Genomic DNA, 22290 nt, shown 5'->3' with positions numbered 1-22290 from the left:
TAAGTGGAGTTCACACATTAATTTTCTGAAGAAACCACTTTAAGGATCCGCGATATTCATGGCCTAAGTTACAAAAACATATATTCAAATTGTTTATGTTAAATACTTTCTAGTGAAGACTGAATGTGTCCATTTATGTAATCCGGGCACGGATGAGTCTGACAACATCTTTATTCGTCTGTCAACATACATACCGGAAATGCTTTCAAAAAAAAAAAATACATACCAGAAATTATACATATATATTTATATATATAATATTATTTTAAATGACGACGGTAGTGGTAAATGTACTCAATTTATACATATGCACTAAAATGCACAACAATGCAACATAAATGAATAATGGAAATGAGGGAAAGAGAAAAAGAAATTGAAACCCCACACAAATTTGGATACAACAAAAGTCGTCCAAACTAATATCTTCGTCAAGTTTTCCTTCTCATCACACCTCAACCCCAATAGTCCAAAATCACTAACCAATTAATGACCTTTTTTCAAAAAAAAGAATTAATGAGCTTTAAGTTTCTATATATGGATATATAAAGTTATGTATGGCCTAGGGATGGGCAAATAAACCGAATCCGAAAATCCGAACCGAACCCGATCCGATAAAAATGAATCCGAACCGATCCGAATCCGACATAAATACCGAATGGATCCTGTTTTTTGGTATTTTGGGTAATGGGTATTATCCGAACCGAATCCGAACCTAAATGGATATCCGATAAAATCCGAAACATTTAAAATGACAAAAAGAATTTCTACTAAATTTTTTTTTTAACAGAATTTCTACTAAATATGATATTAATTCTTAATATGTATGCAAAATACTTTAAGATATTATTGAACTTCTAAAATAATCATCTATTACATGAAGGTTGATGGTGGAATGTGGCGGTTGAAGCCTAAGTTTTTTTATTGTGGTTTTGTTTTCATTGAATAATGTTTCTCATTTCATGAGAACTTAGTTTTGTTTTATGATTTCATTTATCTGGTTTTCTTTTTAACACTAACTATGTTTATCTTTCGCTTGATTTTGAATGATCACGTTTGATGTTTTTTCTTATGTTTGAATCGATTTTACTTATGTTTTGGCTATTAAAATATGTACAAATCATGTATTTTAAATCCAAAAAAACGATTTCATTTATGTTTTAGTAACAAAATAGGTACAAATCATGTATTTTTAAACCGAAGAAGCGATTGAGACCCGAACCCGAAAGTACAATGGGTTATACCGGTTCTTTGAAGATTTACTAACCCGAACCCGATAGAACCCGAACCGGTCCCGAACCGAACTTTTATATAACCCGAATGGGGCTGATTTTGATAAACCCGAAAAACCAAAACCCGAATGGATAAAACCGAAACCCGATTGGAACCCCGAATGCCCATGCCTATATGGCCACCCTGAGGTTTCCTTTATTCTTCCAATAATTAAAAAAAAATAGGAACTTCAACCATATAAATTAATATATTGATAAGCATTTTCCTTTTAGGTTGAATTTTTTTTTTTTAAAATTTTTTTTAGGTTGAAGTTGGTAATCTAACAAAATATATACTGTAAAAAAATTTTGTTAAAAGAATAACACTTCAGCAAACTCTTTGTAAACTTGTTCTTGATATTGGATACAAATCAAATTTTGTTTTATTTTTTTTTGAAATATTTTATATTTTATAAGCTAATTTTATAAATCACAAATTGGCTTTTTAAATTTTCAATTAATTATTTATCAATGATAATGCATTGAAAACTTAAGGAACTATCAATCAAAAATAATTAAAACCTATATAGTTGTGGAAAATTATTTAAAAAATAACTATTTGTTGTAAAACATTGCTATTATATAATGTAAGTGGAAAATAGAAAATCAATCAGTTAAAAACTTAAAGGATCTAAAAGTAGCTAGTTAGATATAAACAAATGCTAGTTTTTTGTCTGATGAAATAATCACAAATAGTTACAAGTTGCCATGTATATTGTCAAATTAATGAAATAGTCATGTTTTTTCTTGTAAAGTGAGATTTTCTGAAATAATCTCATCACTTGGTATATTCTGTTTATATAAACTATATTTTTTGTCTAAATATAAATTATATATGATTTAAATTGTACATATACTAAATTTATTTTTAGTACATCTATATTCATCAGTATATTAATATCCAATAAGTTTAGCACTATACACTCTTTTGAGGAATTCAAAATATTGTAAGATAATATATGGGATTTGAACTTGTTGGGTTTGCGGTAGTGATTTCTGCTGACTACCCAAAATCATATTATACTTACATTCTACTTTCTAATATTTAAATAAACAGACAAGAAGAGCTTTTCTTTCACTGCAAAACAGTACTTTCAATCCTGTTTAATATTTACAGCTTTGTTATTTAAATAACATTATTTAATACTTTTCTATCGTACTTATAATACCTAGTTATATGCATCTGTATTCATGTGATTTCTAAATGATCCCTACTTTGTTTTATTACCCTCTTTTGTTTGTTAAGCACTTTGTTTTATTACTTTTACAGGGAGTTTCTCGTATTCCTACAAAAAAATCCAATGTAATCTCGGAAAATAAAACCCGAACCCGATCACATTTGGCTAATTAGTATATAATAATATTATAAGCACGTATTGTGCAGTGCGCATGTAGTCTAAACACCTGTAACAATGTTTACTCTGCGTTAAAGGTAATATCATAATATAATAATAAAAGTATATTCATTCTCTTTGATTATATTCTTTTCAAAGTGTTGTTATGTTCATCAACTACCAATATATTAAAACTTAATTGGAAAATGATCATTTTATTTGAAAATAAGAACAGAAGCTTACAACCGGCATGTGAAAAGCTAAATATTCTTATCATTGAAAGCAGCTATAATGGTTAACTAAAATAAAGTTCGCGATAAAAACATTGAACTCTATTCCCTCAAAATTTAAAACTCTATTTATCTTTTTTTAAAGTCGATTAATGTTTCATCGCTAAACCACAATAAATATAATTGGTTCAAAAAGATGTTTTTACAGCTTATGAAACACCCGTGAATATTATTAACGACCTCAATGTAAAAGATACTACGTGTAAAAACTTCTCATATCGACAACATCATCCCATATTCACTGATTAAACAGTGAACGGTAGAAAAAAAGTATTAAGTTATGACGAGGCACAAGAAGTTGGAAATGAAGATAAACGTCGGAGAATGTATTAATACATTTTCTCCCTTTTCTGAATCGTTACACGAAATTTACAATTTCTGGATCCATGTAGAAAAGTTAAGATACTTCTGGCCGAAACACCCTCTAAGCATCTACTAGTTTTCTTAAAAGGTTGACAATATAAATATTCTCCTCAAAATTTAGAAATAAACTCAGGTATTAATGTGGTATTTTGTTTCACTCTTCCCCAACTGTCTTCCTCTTCCAGTCTACCAAACGCTTCAGAAACTCATTAACCTGTAAATTAAAATGGTTTCCAGTTTAATATAACAGTCATAAATATAGATATAAGGTTGCGATAATTTTTATATTAAATCAAAAACGGCTAAGATTAAATTTACCTGAGAAGGGTCTTGAAGAGAATAAGAGGCATTGGTTTCCTTTGGAACTTTTGAGACAAGAATCCCAAAACCTTGTCCCTTTTCACGTAAAACCTATCGAAATATATGGTTAATTTACAACGTTAATATTTGTTGAACTGCATATTAAAGTATATTAAAAAACCTAAAAAAATAAGAGTAGTTGATGGTACGTAAACGTGTTATAACTAATTGTCATCATACCTTAAACGCATCTTCGTCGGTACGGTCATCTCCAATATACACCGGAACAACATTTTCCGAATGTTCGAATCCTATTTTAATAAGATCAAGGATATAAGAATGAACAGAACTAACAATTATTTCCCAAATATTAGATTAATAAATGCATATATGTGATGCTCTCACCTAATGATCTTAGCAAAAAATTGAGGGCCTGGCCCTTGTCCCATTTGATTGTGGGGCGGATTTCAAGCACCTGGTTTTACAAATAAATAGATTAGTTAGTAGTCTGATAAAGATGATTGTTATTGTATTATTATTCTACATGAAGTACACTTAATTAGCCTTCTAAGGATTAGTAAAAAGAGGGAAAGGAAGATTAAATTTACCTTTCTACCTTGGGTTAGTTTCAGCTTTGGATAATCAACTAGAACTGATTTCACTTGTTCGGCTAATGCGGCCCATATCTGTTAGAAACAAAAAAAGTACATAGACAAATAATTAGAAGACATTACAAAAAGTATAGTGTTTAATGCATATCAAACAATAGTTTTATGTGAAAACTAGACGTTACATTTGAACAAGATATAAGTCTTTTAAGTTTATTTGTAAAATACTTTGGGTTAAAAACAATAAGCAGTGTGGACCATTTCACAAAGAAGAGAAAGTTTTTTCGGTTTTCATAATCATTTTTGTTCTTACTTTCTCATCAACACGTCGAAAATGTACGGACAGACAAAACTTGTTGTTCTCCACCATAGCCCCAGGGATACATTTTGTCTTTTCTTCTAAAATCTTAACCACCTGAAGTTATATACACAATAAAGTTAAATATATTTACTGTTTTCACTCTGTAATTCGATTAGTTACATTTGTGAAGGTAATAAAAGCCTCAAAATGCACCTTCTCGATCATTGGTACAAACTCACGAGCAGGTTGAAACAGCACTCCCTGATTACTCTTAAGACCATTTCACAAAAGAAAATAGATTAGTAATTAGACAATTACTTGTTTTTTTAACAATCGATTTTTTCTGCATTGTTTTCTCACCTCGCCGTAACTATTTTCGTTGGTAGGTCCTTCAATGTCCATGCCATGGCTTCCAGCGTAGTAAATCTCGTTGAGTTTGACAAAAGCACGAACCTGAAAGTAGATATCTCACATAATTAATATTAATACATAGACTTCATTATATATATATTTATTTATTTAGAGTATATAGTTTATATCAAAGTTTGGTAAAATATAATGTACCTTATCAATGGATCGTCCAGTGACTATAGCAGTAGGGAAGTTTAGAGCCACATCCTTTACAACCTCTCGCATCTGTTGAAATAATTACAATATTATTAAACCAAAAATAATTAAATAATTAAATAACAAGGTTTTAGACATGGAACAGAATAAAAACCTCATGTGTTATGTAAGCTTTGTCGGGATCTTCAACTATAGGAGAAAGCGTCCCATCGTAATCAAGAAACATCACAATTTGTTTCCCTTTTGCAGCATTCATAATCTTATCAAACATATTCAAAGCTGATGGAAATCTAACCTAAAAATAAAAATAAGAATACGAAATCATGATGATATACCAAAATCTTGATATGGGTAATTTAGATTTAAGGTACAAATAAGTAACGTACGATCCAAGATGTTTTTTCGTCGTTGTCTGAGTCAGAGTCACGAGAAGAGGATCTGAGACGTGTAGGAGAAGAATCACGCATGGAATCAACCCACGATGAAATCTTTCCAGCACCAAGATTGTTCTTGTTGTTGTTGTTTTTGTCAGCTGCTTCAAGAAGTTCCAAGAACTTTCGACGAGGGAAGGTAAAGTAAGTGGGAGGTGAAGAGAACAGGGGAGAGTTAGAGACAGAGACTGTGATGGTTTTTGAACCCAAGATGGGATTTCTGTCGGAGACGATGACATTCTGGTTCGTCATATTTCTCACAAGTGTTGAAAACGAGAGGAGATATGGAGAAAGACAGAGAGAAAGAGAGACAGTGTGTGTGTGTGTGTGTGAATGATGAGGAGGAAATGAAGAAGGAGAAGAGGAATTTATAAGGAGAAGTGTGAAGAGAAGGAAGAGAGAAAAATAATTAAGTATGAGACAAAAGAAATTGCAAAAACTTCATCTATCATTGGTGGCTCCCTCTGTACCTTTTTGGCCACATTATGCCCCTCTCTCTTTCTTATTTTCAGCTTTTAATTCCCTATTTTTCTTTTTTTCACTCCATTGAATCCTTAGGCCATGATTAATCCGGTCTTTTAACTGGAGTTTTAGCTTCAGTTAAGAGACACTTTTTAGTTTTTAACTAAGAAAATCTAAAAATCATATCTTAAATAAAAAATATAAGAGACATCTATTAACCGAAAAATGTAAAAAAAATGTCAAATCATAAATTAAGAATCTCAAATAAGAGACTGAGTTAATCATGCTCTTATTTAGATATGACATGAATCTTTTTGTTGTTATTCAATATTTGACAATGTAAATGAAATATGAAAATATATAATTTCATTCGTTCTATAAGTTTTTGAAGAGTAGACAATTAAGATACTAAAATACATTATAAAATATAGCATATATATATTTATATTGATGAATAATAAACTATTGTAGACAAATACTTATAAAAAATGTACCAGGTGTCATAATAAATAATTAAATAACTAGTTGAACCATAATATTTTTTGAGTACTATATGAGTTTTTTCGAATTGGATATGTTTTTTATTTTATTTTTAAAATGACTCCAGTTGCGAATTTTTATTATATATTTATGTATGATTTAAACAACTTACGTCTAAATATTTTATAGTAGGTCTATATTTAAAGTAGCATGTAAATATGAGTTAATTCATGGAATACAAAAGTGAACATTTTTACTTAAGAAATCAGCTTGTTGTTGTAATGCGAGCTATATTATGAATGGTTATTTGCTTGATTAATTCTTTCGTTACGATTACCTAAGTGTGGTTTTGATAAAAATGGATAAGAGTTTTGATTTGAATTTAAAGATGCGATTTATTAACGCTGCAAATTAACTAGGTATCCACATTTTTTTTTTTTTGTAACTAACTAGGTATCCACATTTACATGGATAGATGTGTAGAAATGAATTTGTTGGAATGGTGGTCCATATGATGTTCTTATGAAAAATAAATTGAATTTCCAAGTATTTTTTTGTGTTTGAATATGAAGTCTTAAGGTAAAAAGTAGTGGTAGAATAAAATTCAAGGAATGTAATGACCAAAACGCGGCATGAAATGTTTTACAGTATGAAATCAGTAACCTCGACCTTTCAAGGTTATTCGATCTTTTTTTTTATAGAAAAGTTATTCGAAATTCCTACAATACACATCAACATATTAATAGATTCAAGAATTTGATCAAAAACCATATCTCCACATAATCTCGGCAAAAGATGTCTCCGATTCCTATTGGCTATACGTTAATATAAGAATCATGAAAAGGTTACACCGAAAGTCATATCAGCATATTCAAAGACTTGTTTGTAGATTTAAACCGCTTGGTGCCCACTACATAACGTTAACGTAGCTAGAAGCCTACATGTATATGTGTTGATTTATATAGTTCGAGCAATGCGACTAAGGATATGGCTATGACAAATCACGTATAAAAGTTGTCTTACGTTCTAACCATCACATTGTAATAACCTACTATAACATTGCATACAGATACATTAAGGGATAACCAAACTAGAGAAAATTTAAACTTTTGTTTTGGGACCCTGTAATAAGAATCTTTAAACAGCTTTTAAATTATATCTAAAACAGACCTTATAAAAAATCCCGAAAAATAAAATAAAATAGAGCGAATATATGTACTAGAACGGGGAACACCCACAGGAACAAAAACGATTGTACCAAATGTATCTAACATTCTGTGGTATTAAATCGAAAATAGTAGTAGCTATAAACTCTATAGTTTTATCATGCAATAAGAAATTTATAATAGAAACCCTACGTGTATTACTTTTCTCATTTCATTGCAAATGTATGCCCTTGTTCGTATATTGTATATACGTACGGCTTCACCCATTACATATAAAGTAATAATATTAGCGACGGTTTGTTGTACTGCTTTGTCAACTCTTATAATTAAACTACTTCCAAACTGCTGTTTGAATATAATCTCATAACTTGACAAAAAGTAATATAATTTCATAACTAAAGACGACCACATGGGTCAACATTCTTGACTTTCGTTACTTGAGAATCCACAAAGGGCGCGAAACTATAAACCCTTTAGATTTCTTGTTCCGACGGGGACAATCACTTTGATACCTATTAATTTACTAAACCAAGCTCCATTAATTAATACATTTTCTATATTCATTGTATTTAGTTTAGTTTGTACACATATAAACACAGTGATAAACACATGGAATGGAAGTTTCCGATCCTTTTCGTTCTGTTAATTAAGACGTTGTGCGGTGTGGTTTGATTTATTTTACTACATTCGGCGGCGGTTACAAGAAAAGCTAAGTTCGGCATAGTTGGGTTCATGAACTAATCACAATAACCCAAAAGTTCATTGTAAATAGATACATTTACCAAATTTAATTCCCGACATGAATATAATTTCAGATTCAGGTTGTCACCTTTCAAATAGATCATTATATGTCTACGTAGAGTTCCATGTTTTGACAAGCTCTAGCCTCCTTCCTAGAGAGGGATTACGATTTATAAATGATTTCAAAACCAGTCTAAAAAAGTATCATGTTTTGTCTGTCTAAAAAAATGATTTCAAAATCAATCTAAAGCTGAAGTAATGCTAGTAGACATTTCCAAATACTACTTAATCGTATAGATAGGTTGGAGCACCATTGATACTCTCTTGCAAGAGTTTTTCACAAAACAAATAGAATTTTTTTAGAAAGATAGAAAAAGAAAGAAGAATCTTTCACTACTCTTGTATATTTTCTTTTAAATTATGTACTCCATATTTGAATATTAAATTTGATATATATAATTAAATTATTATAGAATATTATATAGTAATGTGGATACACACTCATTTGTAGAAACTCATGGATATTGATGTTATTAAGTTTTGTTTGTATCTACAATGTTATATTACTGTAACTTAAACCATAAAAGAATTGGATGAAATTCATTTGTAGTTTTTATTTCTCAGAAAAAAACTATTTGATAAAGTAACATACTATGTATATAGTTTTTTTTTGTTTGAATTAATTTACCATTCATTCCAAATAAAAAATGTCTATGCCCGACAGCCAAAATGATCTGATGAGTTTACAATTGAGTGAATTGGCTTAAAACTCAAAAAAATGATGAAATTAGCAAACTATATATTTACGATGGGACAAGTTTTGTGTCTATCAACGAAGGCATCATAGTGTAGTGTGGGATTTAGGGTATTGACTTAATGAGGGAAAAAATTATGTATATAAGATGCAATTTCACTTTACAATTTGGATTTTGCATAAACATGTATCATATTATAATTAATTGCATTTTAATAAACATGTATAAGTACTATAGAGCGTAACAAGATTTAACAATGATTTTGTTTTAAAAGTATGCATGTTTTTAGTCCGAATAAAATATATATCCTTTTTTCATTTCAAAGTGACTATTTGATAGGCTTATTTTTTAATATCTCGTGAGAGTTATGATCTGAGGGCCATGATATGAACATATAAGAATAACAAGGAATACGTGTATGGTTTGGCAACTAGTAGAGGTCGCAAGCATGTGAATTGTGAAAAAAAAAAAAGTAAATTGTTTCAAAATTTAGGGTTTCCATCATAAATAATTTCAAATAAAATTTTATGCTGCTAAACCATTTGCGAGAAAAAATATAGTTACTTTGAGGTGTAAGTTGATTAATTAATATATTTATGAGATTTTGATTTTTAGTCGAGGTCCCCATTCTACAAAGAGGACTTGGAATAACTTTCCCATTAAGGAAGACTTTTGTTTTTCAGTAAATATCGATGCATGGTGGGCCTTTCTGTCCTAGAACTCATTCTAATTTTTTTTTTTTGCTTACTCTGTATTTCTTAGTTTACTTTATTTTCCATTATCAATACTTTTTTGCCTATTATGAAGAACAAGGAGAGATTTGGTTTATTATCTTTTACAATCAATATTTCTGATAAATTTTGTTCGAGGATGCCACCTTTTAATAATGTATTAAACACGAAAAGTGGGAATTATATCATTGGTAAATTACATTGCATAAGCTTTCTAGAGTTAGGAGAGATCTATAGACTGAAGCAGTGCCTTTAATTTTCGACTTTTCAGTGATAAATCTCAACTCAAGTTTATTCGTATCAGGAAAATTAGATCGAGAGAGTGACTAGTTCTAATATTGTAATTGATAGAACCAAAATCTCTATTTTTTTAATCGATACAACTGATTCATTTCTAGAAAAAGTTATACGAATATTATTGTACTTTTTGTAATCAAATCAAAATACGTAATCTGGTTCAAATTCAACGGTAAGATTCTTACGGTTAGCACTTATAACTAAATATTAATGTGTATTTTTCTTAATTATTTTCCCCTACAATAACTCAAGTTTTATCAAACATGTGAATGTGTCTTCATCTCATAGCTCCCTCAACTGCGCCTACGTGGCTGTCTATTATTTGCCAACTTGCATCAATTATAAGCTGCTATAATTTCTTTTATATCAAATTTCTGTGTTTCCCCTGATAATTTGGTTCTTTATCAGCAAATACTTTTTCTAATTAAACTAACTAGTTTAAAAATTACACTATATTAAATTATATAATAGTTAATCTTTTTATCTTGCGTATACAAATGAAATACATGATAAACTCTCAGATTTCAGCGCATGAACTGTTAGAATGTTTTGATAGCAAAAAAATCTCTAAATTAGCTAAGGTAGTCACATTTTTATATTATAATTTTGTAAATTAGTATATGGCTTATATCAATGCTATTCATAAAAATATCAAAAAACTGAAGATCTGCTGGTCCCTTCAATGAAGCATAAGGTCACATTTCAACTGTCTTGCCCCATGAGCTAGAGGATCTTAATTTATTTAATGTTCTTTCTTCCAAATGATGAATTCAATGTAAGTTTTATTGGTTTATATATATATATATATATATATATATATATATATATATATATATATATATATATATATATATATATAAGTATCCTTGTTTTATTGCTACCGTGCTATCAATAATAAGTATTTGATTAATATGAACAATATATCTAAACACTATCTTTTTGCCTTTGCTGCTAACCAACAAAATGGAAAATTTTAAAAATTTAGATTTTTTAATTTTATGTTATGGGAAGCTTTCTTATTAAATTTGTTGATTCGAACTATAAAGCTTCTGAAAGAGTCCAAGTGTGTTGAAAGAAATGGAAGACCCAACACAATTCAGAAGAAAAGGTAATTTATAATTGGTTTTTCAAAATATTGACAAAAATAATTGTGAAGTCTACCATGCTTAAAAGTGAAAACCACTGAATTTACTATTGCCCCGTTTCAAAAGTTAACTATGCATTTGCGTATGTATGCCACCAACTTCGAATCCACCATCAATTATTAGGGCTAACTTAAGTATATGCCTACAATATAATATTTTCAAAAACCAATTGAAATTTGCTGGTTAGAAAGTGATAGAGGGCGGAAGCTACGTTGCGTAAGGGAACGGGGGTTGATCGATGAACAACAGGTTCAGACGATCGAAAGAGATGAAGAGTACTCCTCTTCTAGCTATCAAAGCTCTAAAACTCAATATTCTTATTATCAAAAGCGTGTCTTACAACGAAGTCGTAATCGACTTATAAATAAAGCCAAATAATAACTGAAAACTAACTAGATGTTTATCTCTAATAAAACATGCTTATCTCAAATAAAACCAACACCAAAACCGTAAAGGATAACTAAACCCAAGAGTGGCTTAAGGCCCAAGAAACAAGAGATGCGCTGCATCAGGTCTCTCCCGGTGGGGAAGGCTTCGTCCACGAAGCTGCAACGGTGTTATCTCCATAGAAAGGAGTGAGGTGCTTCACATTAAAAACATCAGCCGTGCGTACATGCGACGGAAGACGGACACGGTACGCATTTTCGTTGATGCATTCCACGACTTCAACTGGACCAATCTTACGAGCATGAAGCTTGTTGTGTTCCCTCTGAGGTAGACGATCCTTTGTCAGATAAACCCAGACCTGATCACCTGGATTAAAACGAAGCTCGCGTCGCTTCACATCAGCCGCGGCTTTGTATTTGGTAGTGGCCTGCTCCAAGTTAGATTGAGCTTGTTGGTGGAGTTTCTGCAAGTCTGTCACGAAGTCGACAGCTTCACCATGGTGACGAGTCTTATCCGGGACGGTCGCAAGATCCAAAGGGCACCTTGGAATAGATCCGTAAACTACCTGAAAAGGACAGAAGCCCAAGCTCCTGTTAAGGGCGTGGTTGTGTGCAAATTCGGCTTGACAAAGCTTAGTATCCCAAGACTTGATATTGTCTCCGACAAGACAACGCAGCAGATCTCCTAAGGCGCGATTCGTGACCTCTGTCTGGCCGTCTGTTTGGGGATGGTATGCGGTGCTCATATCCAAGCTAGTACCAAGAAGCTTCCACAACGAACGCCAAAAATGACTGAGGAACCGTGTGTCCCGATCAGAAACAATAGAGGTAGGCAATCCATGAAGTCTGTAAATCTCACGGAAGAAAAGGGAGGCGACATTGATTGCATCTGTGGTTTTCTTGCAAGGCACGAAATGCGCCATTTTGGAAAAGCGATCCACAATGACAAAGATGGAGTCGAAGCCTCGCTGGGTGCGTGGGAGACCTAGGACAAAGTCCATGCTCACATCGGACCATGGCTGGGTAGGGATCGGCAATGGTAAGTATAGACCGGCGTTAGTTGCGCGTCCTTTTGCTTGCTGGCACACACGACAACGCTCCACAAATCTCTCCACATCTTTGCGCAAAGAAGGCCAAAAGTATGTCTGAGACACAAGTTGCAGTGTCCTATCCCGTCCCACATGTCCTTCGTTATGTAGCTCTTGTATGATTTGCAACCGAAGGCTACACTGAGGGACACAAATCTGCAGACCCCGAAAAAGAAAACCCTCGTCGCAGGTGAAGTTGTCGGAGATACCCTGCTTCGCCTCATCGTATACACGACCAAAGAAAGGGTCTGTGGCATATAGATCAGCAAATGATGCGAAACCAGTAACAGAGGTGTGCAAGGTAGTAAGCAAGCTATGTCGTCGACTGAGTGCGTCTGCAACTCTGTTTAGCTTACCCACTTTATGACAGATAGAAAAAGTGAATTGCTGCAGATATGAGATCCAAGATGCATGACGTGAGGAGACTTTAGCTTGGCTGTCAAGGTGTCTCAGAGCATCATGGTCTGTGTACAAGACGAATTCACGGTGAACTAAGTAGTGTCTCCAGTGTTTGATCGCTTGCACGATAGCGTAGAATTCGACATCATATGTGCTGTAGCGACCTCTTGCCCCAGACAACTTCTCACTGTAATATGCCACTGGTCGTCCCTGTTGGCTCAAGACGGCTCCAATGCCTAGCTTTGAAGCATCGCAGTGCAGTTCAAAAGTAACAGAGAAGTCAGGCAGCACTAATATTGGCGCCGTTGTTAACTTTTCCTTGATGAGGTTGAACGCCTCTGTCGCTGCCTGTGTCCACTCGAACTTCCCTTCGCGCATGCAGCTTGTAATGGGCGCCATGATGGAGCTAAAGTGGCTCACGAACCTCCTATAAAAGGATGCAAAGCCGTGGAAGCTACGCACTGCAGACACTGTTGTTGGGATTGGCCACGAGCGCACTGCTTCAACTTTGGAGGTATCCATTGCTAGACCTCGAGCTGAGACTACGTATCCTAAGAACAGGACTTCGGAGACACCGAATTCACATTTGTGGCTTGCTGCGAACAGCTTTTCTTGTCGCAGAATCGCCAAGACCTGCCGCAAGTGCACTGCATGTTCAGCCAAGGAAGGACTGAAGATAAGTATGTCGTCGAAGTACACCACAACAAACTTGCCGATGAATGGTCTGAGGGCCTGATTCATGATGCACATAAAAGTACTTGGCGCATTGGAGAGGCCGAAGGGCATGACTAACCATTCGAATAGACCTTCTCGAGTTTTGAAGGCTGTCTTCCACTCATCACCTGGTCGAATTCTGATTTGGTGGTAACCGCTTTTCAAGTCAATTTTTGAAAAGACAGTCGCAGAGCCAATCTGGTCGAGCAAGTCGTCGAGTCTGGGGATGGGGAAGCGATATCGAACTGTTATTTTGTTCACAGCTCGACTGTCCACGCACATGCGCCACGTGCCATCTTTCTTGGGAATCAGCAGAGCAGGCACTGCACATGGGCTAAGAGACTCGCGAATGTACCCTTTTCGTAACAGTTCCTCCACTTGGCGACGAAGCTCCTCATGCTCGAGAGGGCTCATTCGATAGTGGGGCCGATTTGGTAACACTGCGCCCGGAGTCAGGTCTATCTGATGTTGGATGTCGCGCAGGGGGGGAAGACCAGTCGGAAGATCCGATGGAAAGACGTATGCGAACTCTTGGAGAATCGCCGAAAGTGCAGGAGAGACTAACGGTGGTGGTGTAGTGTCAGCAGACATCGGTAATAATGCTAAAGCAAACCCTTCTGTTCGTAGCTCTGTCATGAAAGCACCGTAAGAACACAATAGTGTTGTGCCCTGCGGAGACAGCTCGTGACGAGGAGAAGATGGTGGGGCCGGCAAAGACGCATCCTTCGATGGCAGGAGAATAATGTGATGATTCTCCCAATAGAAGCTGTATGTGTTCTTGGCGCCGTCATGAGTGATTTTGCGATCAAACTCCCATGGGCGACCCAGGAGTAGATGGCTGATGTCCATTGGTACTATATCGCAGTAGGTACGGTCACGGTAGTGCTCTCCGATAGCAAAAGGAACCAAGCAACGATGCGTGACGCGCAGATTGACGTTCTCATCTAACCAGCCTAGTGTGTAAGGAGCCGGGTGTAGCTCGCTGGTTAGTCCCAATTTGTCGACGGCGTGCTTTGCGATCATGTTGCGACAACTCCCTGAGTCGATCACAAAAGTGCAAGTGCGGTCCTTGATGACACAAGTAGAGCGGAAGATGTTCGTGCGCAACCATTTATCGTCCTGCCGATGTGGGACCACGCAAGAACGTCGAACGACCAGAAGACGTTCTTTGTTGTCTGGTGGTGGTAGCGCTTCTTCGACTTCAGTGTCCTCCTCGTCATAGGAGTCGTATACTGCCGCATCATCTTTCTTGTTTCCTTCGAGAAGGAGACCACGTCGTTGTTGATGTGGGCAGTTCGCTTGACGATGACCTTGTTCGCCGCAGGAGAAGCATTTAATTGCTGGTATACGCGATGAACGGCGTAGGTTTGGATCCTCCGTTGTAGTGGGAGATCGTTGACTCGCTGATGCAGGATCCGAGTCCTTAGTTGGCTGGGCTGTTGTCGTTGACGACTCGGTAGGTTTGCCGCGGTTAGACTGAGAAGACCAGCTGGATGATCCAGTGCGACCCTGTTGTTCAAATGTCACTGCGCGTCTATGTGCTTCAGCGATCGTAGTAGGGTCAAATTGCGCCAAAGATGATTGAAGTTGAGGGCGCAGTCCCCCGATGAATCGTGAGACCAGTTGATCTTCGCTATCGTAGATATCAGTACGCGTTAGCAAAAGAGAAAACTCCTCTGCATACTCGTCGACGGAGCGGTTGCCTTGCTTTAGGTTTTGTAATTTGTTGTAGACAGCCCTGTCGTAGTTGTGTGGCAGGAACGTTGAGCGGAGGTGCTTCTTTAACTTTTCCCACGTCTGAATTGGAGCACGACCCGTACGCGCACGAGTGGTTTTGATTTGTTTCCACCAAGAGGCAGCGTGTCCTCGAAAACGCATCGCCACCAAAGGAACCCTGCGCTCCTCCGGCACTTGTTTGAACTCTAATACTTCTTCCACCGACACCATCCAATCCAACAGTACGTCTCCACGACTGCCACCATGAAATTCAGGGATCTCGACCTTGAAAGAAGATTCCCACTTCGAATCTGTGTTAGCAACACGGGGTGCGTGATGAACACGCCTATCGTCGTTATCACCACGTGCCTGACGATTCGCAAAAGGATTGCGATTGTCCTCTGCACCATCTCCTTCAAGTAGGGGATTATTTGCTGGAAAACGTTGTAGTAACGTTTCACCCAATTCATGCATTGATTGTTGAATAGTTCGCTGAGTCTCCTCATGCATTGCCAACAAAGCTTGGCGAAACTCTGTCCAATCACCGATCGGTGCATCCTTGGCCGCATCGACTTTCTTTGGAGGCATGATCGCAGGAGAATTCACACCCAGAACGTTCTAGTCTGATACCAACTGATAGAGGGCGGAAGCTACGTTGCGTAAGGGAACGGGGGTTGATCGATGAACAACAGGTTCAGACGATCGAAAGAGATGAAGAGTACTCCTCTTCTAGCTATCAAAGCTCTAAAACTCAATATTCTTATTATCAAAAGCGTATCTTACAACGAAGTCGTAATCGACTTATAAATAAAGCCAAATAATAACTGAAAACTAACTAGATGTTTATCTCTAATAAAACATGCTTATCTCAAATAAAACCAACACCAAAACCGTAAAGGATAACTAAACCCAAGAGTGGCTTAAGGTCCAAGAAACAAGAGATGCGCTGCATCAGAAAGAAAATCCTTTGTGCATGTATATAGTGTATACAATAATTTATTTAAAATTTTAATATATAACTAATATCCTGAATGTTATGAATGTTTAGCTAGATACTCGAAACCGTAGTGGCCATTTATATGGGAAACATACTAGTTTACCTATATGATTATTTCACTTGAATTACTAATATGTATAAAATTGTGTGGCATGCAAATAAATTAGCATTTGATTTGATGTAAGAAAAATGGAAAACAGTGTAAAGACATGTGTAGACACATGTAATTAGTTTGGTAGTGATTGATGAAAGATATACTTAACTATTAAAGTTAGGTCTGAATAGTATTGTCAACTTATGACTTAAACCGACATGAAAACCCTATTTTGTTTTAGTGAATGGAGTAACTAGACCACTATTGATATTTCTGTCACTTATTAAAGTTTTTGAATTAACTAAAACATATTAATTTGATATATATTCAACCACCAAATTGGCCCTTAACTACTCCAGCATGCTGTATATATTTCTAAGTTTGAACGTATCATATTCAGTTACTATGTCATTGTAACATGTATATATATATCATCTATGTTAATTTACCTGGCAATAAAGTCTGCGTTTGTAATTTTGCATTGTGCTACTAGATGTGTGTATATAATTAGCATATGTATATATATCGCGTAACACATTTAATTTACAAGTGTATATATATTAAAACAAACAACCGTACCAAACAACAAACGTTTCGAATGCAATACTCCCAAATGCAGTGTTATGCTTAATATGTTTGAAACATATGGTTACGTCCCAAATATTTTTTTTTCTTAGTCTCGTCCAATGAAAACTGTTGTGGTATAAAGACATAAAAGCTTGTAGGTGAATCGCAATACGAAAGAGAGTAAACATATTATTGCCAGTATTTATCCCCCATACTATCTAAACTACAAAGCATATATTGCCAAAAAAATTTGTTTTATATGTAGGTTCCCAAGATCTGCCACGAACAGGTGGTCTTTGCTTTGCTTATTTAAATGAGATCATCCGATCGGTAATTGTACTTAAAGTTTCTTTTGCGTGGAGGCAAAAAAAATGTTATCTTACCTATTAATTTATAATTAATTGTTGACAAAAAAAAATTAAGATATATTAATAGTCATTTGAAGTTTCGATTTATTTGCTAGTGCCTAGTGGATATATTGTCCATTTTACGGTAACACTAAGCTCTTTGTCACACCCAACTAAATTTTGATCCTTAGTACCAAAGTCTCTCATGTAACGTCAAGATCTTCAACATTTATTAAAAAGGTCCATAAATTAGTGCACTCTATTGTTTTTTTTTGTCAAGCACTCTATTGTTTATTTTGACTCTATTTACTATATATATTTTTAATTACTAAGAAGTTCTGACCGGAACCCTAATCCTCTAGAAACTATAATATACTTACTCTGTTTTATAATAGGTGTCATTTTAATTTTTTTTTACTACATAAAAAATATCACTTTACAATTTCAATGCAAATTATATTTATTTTCAGGTGAAAATTAATTGCAAACTGTATTGATTTTATAAATAATTTTAGTTATCTTAGATACTATTTGTCAGAAATGTAATTAATAACAACTTACATATATTTCATCTCGTTTTTTAATATGTGTGAAAAAATATCAAAATAACATTTATTTAAGAACGGAAATAGTATAATATTAGTTTTGTCCTACCAGTCACTCAAACGGAGGACCTCTGACACGTTGGTCATGAACATTTCGAGTTATATATATAACTTAAGTTTCGAGAAGTATTCATCGTTTTAAAATGCGTGAAAAATCGCATGATGTGATATTTCATTAACGGGGACTCTTTTTACTCTTTTACATTGATTGGAGTTCTGTGCTCGTAGTTTTGCAGTAATTAAAAAAATTGTACCAAACTAACAAATATATTTACTTGGCTTAATAAGGAAAGAAGAACAAGTGAAGCTGAGACTAAAAAGACTAACATAAAGAGACTTGGGACCCTGGTGGCGACATGTTTGTCTTCTACTAATAAAGTTATCTAAACTTAAAATAAATTTGCGATTGCGACGTGAAAAATCGGTCTGGCGATGATTCATCGAAGGACCCACCATAGCCCATAGTGGTAAGCCCACTGAAAGCCCATATTTTATTATTAGTTATTCTTTTGGGTACTTTCAGTTTTGTTTTTGTTGCTAAATTAAAACCTTCATTACATAATCAAAATATTGATTGTTGTTGAAAATAAATAAATTATTGATTTTTTTTTGAAAATAGGATATATTTAATAACAAATATAATGTATTTAAACGTTTACCCTTCAAAAATTATCCTCTAAAATAGGGGTGGACGTTCAGGTTCGGATCGGGTATTTCAGATATTCGGATATTTTGGTATAGAAGTATAAAACCCATTCGGATATTTTATAACTTCGGATCAGGTTCGGATATTATCACTTCGTGTTCGGGTAATTTCAGATATATCCGAACTCGAAACATAAAATAAATTGAAATGAATGTTATGTTATGTCTTCAAATCATTCCTAATAATATAAATAGTCTAAAATCACATAAAATGAGAACAAAACAGCAGTAATCCATCCAAAAACATAGTGAAAACATCAATAAAGTTCATAGATTAAGCAAACAAACCGAAACAAGCTAAAAGAGTTTCTACTTCCAAACATAGCTAATAAATTAAATGATTAATAGATTTAAATATAAATTTTAAAACTAAAAAAAGACACTAGTTTGGTTATTGTTTTGAAATTTTGGATACAATTTTTGTTAATGCACAAAACAAGAAGTTTGAAAAAAATTTCAAGTGAGTAACAATCCATAATTATATGTATTTTATCTGATTTTAAGCTATGTGTAGCATTAATATAAATATTTTGAATAAAATGAGAGAAGTAAAGTAAAAATATAAGGTTAATTATACATATGTTCGGTTATCTTCGGATATCCATTCGGGTTCGGATATTACCCGTTTGAGTTCGGATATCTAAACTCTCCCAACTCAATACCCGTTCGGGTATTTTGCTACTTCGGTTTGGATTTCTGTTCGAATTTTTCGGATCGGGTTTGGGTGCAGCTTCGGATATCGGGTAAAGTGCCCAGACCTACTCCAAAAATCAACACACAAATAAATCGAGCTTCAAATAAATCCCCCAAAACAATCATTTATTTGTCCATAGTGAGAAATATAGTTTTTGAGTTTCTATTGCAAAAATTAAAGTATTTTACACGTGAGAAGTTAACGGACGTGACAAGAATTAAGACGCGGCGACAAAACTTTGTTTTATTTTGGGAAAGTTTGTGGAAAGTCCAAATGTTTCATTTTCTCCTTTTCTATTTTAAATGAACGTTGAACGTTCATAATACCAGGATGGGTCTTTAGAAAATAGTTATAGGCTTGACTTAGGCTATGGACTCATAAAATAGAGGCTTATTCTCTATCAGAATTGGCAAAACATAAAGATATATATTTTGACAAGTTATTTAATAATATTTGGGCCGTCGAGCAAATAAGTTACGTTCACAAGGTTCATAAGAGGAGAATATAGGCTTTAGAAAAATTTGATATTCTTAAATTCGGTTATAATAACTGGCCTAACATTCATGTTTTAGAAATGAGATAGATAATGAATCTGTTGCGATAATCATAGACTTTAAAGATAAACGAGTTTAATATGAAGATGAAATGTATTTTTTGAACTTTCTCTCTCTGATTCGAAGAGAAGCCAGAGCATGTGGCATTTCCTCTGACTGGTAACTGTTGTCGAACTTGTGCCAGCAGCGAAGAGCTTGATGGCCAGGTTTTCCACATATTTGGCAGACATGACGTGGATCAAAAACCAAGAACCTGAAAAGGAAGGTGAGATGTGTTGATGGAAACCGCGATCTTTTGTTGAATATGATTAGTAACCACAGTTCTGGCCACGACCTATGCCACGATGAGAGTTACCTCTTCCTCTGTTGGAGTAAAACGCTAAGTGTGGAGTAACGGAGCTCTGGTCAGTATAACTTTGAGGTCTGTCTTCATAGCTGGTTAGGCGAGGGACAACATTTTCAAATGTAGGTGGAGGGTAAGAGTCGCTTTCGATAGTAATTTAATGGGCTCATACTCTCTACCAAACCCATGGAGAGCAGAAAATACCTTCATCCTTTCTGAAATTGGACTCCCTATAGAGGAGAGTTGAGAGCATATAGTCTTTGTGTCCTTCGAGTAGTTGTCCATGGTCTTCTCCATCTTTGAGACCGCTTGGAGCTTTCGTTGGAGCTCAAAAGGACGAGAGAAAGAAGCGATTATAGTAACGCCAAGAGCCATCCAGACTTCAAGTGATGTGCTGCAGTCGACAACAACACCAAGAATATCCTTAGAAAACGAACCAAGCAGCCAAGATTTGGCCACTTGATCTAATTGAAACCACCGGTTGCAGTCTGGATGAGGAGATTCCCTCTTTTGAAACCAAAACTTTTGATGCTATTTGACGTACAATAATTTTGATATGCCTATTCGTTTCCGTTGATGCCTGGAACGCGAATGGCGGGAGGAGGCTCTGGAGTATGGCTGGTGACAAAACTGAGCAAACCTTTAACGTTAAGAAAAGTTTCGAACTGAGATTTTCCAGAGGATGTAGTTACGCTCGTTTAGAGTGACCGTAACACTGTTAGAAATGCTCAGTGATGGTGGAGAGTGTACACCTCCATGGCCATAGGCATGAGTTTGAGATGAAGATGAAATGTATTTAAATGAATTTTCTCTTTTAGATTGTGGCGTTACATAAGACTGCTTATTTATACATCATAAGAGAAACCCTAGTGACCTAGGCAGATGTCATCATCAGGTTTCAGTAAGACAATCAAGGACTAAGAAAGGATTGGACAGCTTGATTTGGAACGCCTGCTTCGTCCTACTGCTTGCTGTCGTCTGGGACTGTAATTTGATTTTTCTATCAATAGGCACAAGTGACCATTACTCGGGCTTACTTTGAGCCTGATCATCTTCTAGGTACATTTTAGTCTTTCCTCTTTGTTCTCTGGTCAGGCCCACACAACTGCATTCCTCTGCGTTTCTCTGTTTTTGTAGAAGATGATTGAGCTGTAATAGACTTGGTTGATGTTTCTTTTTCTTTAACGTGGAATATACAGATGTTTTTTTTTTTTGGTGTAAGGGATACACAGATGTTAAAGAGCATATTATTCAGTCAAACCAGGTGAAGAAACTATATCTCAGATCACAGCTTATGACTTAAGCTGTAACTTTTTCTTAAAACTACTTTGCCCTTGTCCTAATATTATCTTCTTTTTTTTGAGCAACGTCTGTTTGTGACCGAGCATCTAGAGAAGACAGAAGCACGCAGGACACATGAAGTCACTGCCTGGTGTTTTCTTGTTCAATGATCTTTCTCCATTAAGTTGAATCGATACGTTACTAGGTATTGATGAGTGGATACAACTATTAAGACTGGTACTCCTAGTTTTTATTCAACATCACACGGCATCAGCATATTCCATTCTGCATGTAACACAGTCGGCAAAAAACTTGATCAGCGCAACAAAACCGTCCTGCAACCTATGTTTATTATGATTATAATTTAACTTCGTTGTGTTATTCTTCGTTGTATGTTTCTAGGATGTCAATATGGATGTTAACTTTCGTATCAATTCGACAAAAAATATTTATTTTTTGAGTTTTGACAAAAATTATTAGTCAATATCAAACGTACATTTAGATTTATCCTCGCAGTTATGATTTAGGCGAACGAAACATCATGAATTTGTGTGTGTTAAT

At 34.8% G+C, this 22290-nt stretch overlaps 1 protein-coding gene across 3 annotated transcripts; it reads right to left on the bottom strand.

Moving 5' to 3' along the window:
- Positions 1-3108: 3108 nt before the first annotated feature.
- On the bottom strand, positions 3109-6518 carry LOC103853109 (trehalose-phosphate phosphatase B). Of its 3 annotated transcripts, none has more exons than XM_009130026.3 (11): positions 5418-6518; positions 5186-5326; positions 5029-5100; positions 4825-4917; positions 4678-4734; positions 4477-4578; positions 4164-4241; positions 3961-4030; positions 3796-3866; positions 3574-3666; positions 3109-3469 (listed from the first exon to the last, which is right to left on the bottom strand). In XM_009130026.3, exons 1-11 carry the CDS (start codon positions 5712-5714, stop codon positions 3410-3412), a joined length of 1134 nt encoding a protein of 377 aa, XP_009128274.1. In that variant the 5' UTR covers positions 5715-6518; the 3' UTR covers positions 3109-3409. The 3 variants fall into 3 exon arrangements, with proteins under 3 accessions (XP_009128274.1, XP_033140040.1, XP_009128275.1); XM_033284149.1 differs by having other exon boundaries at positions 4678-4725; XM_009130027.3 differs by having other exon boundaries at positions 5186-5321.
- Positions 6519-22290: the final 15772 nt, after the last annotated feature.

Source organism: Brassica rapa, chromosome A02 (genome assembly GCF_000309985.2).
Source record: "Brassica rapa cultivar Chiifu-401-42 chromosome A02, CAAS_Brap_v3.01, whole genome shotgun sequence".
In the NCBI taxonomy this organism is placed as follows: Eukaryota; Viridiplantae; Streptophyta; class Magnoliopsida; order Brassicales; family Brassicaceae; genus Brassica; species Brassica rapa.
Note: the sequence above shows the minus strand (reverse complement) of the source record. Positions and strands in the feature narration are given on the sequence as shown.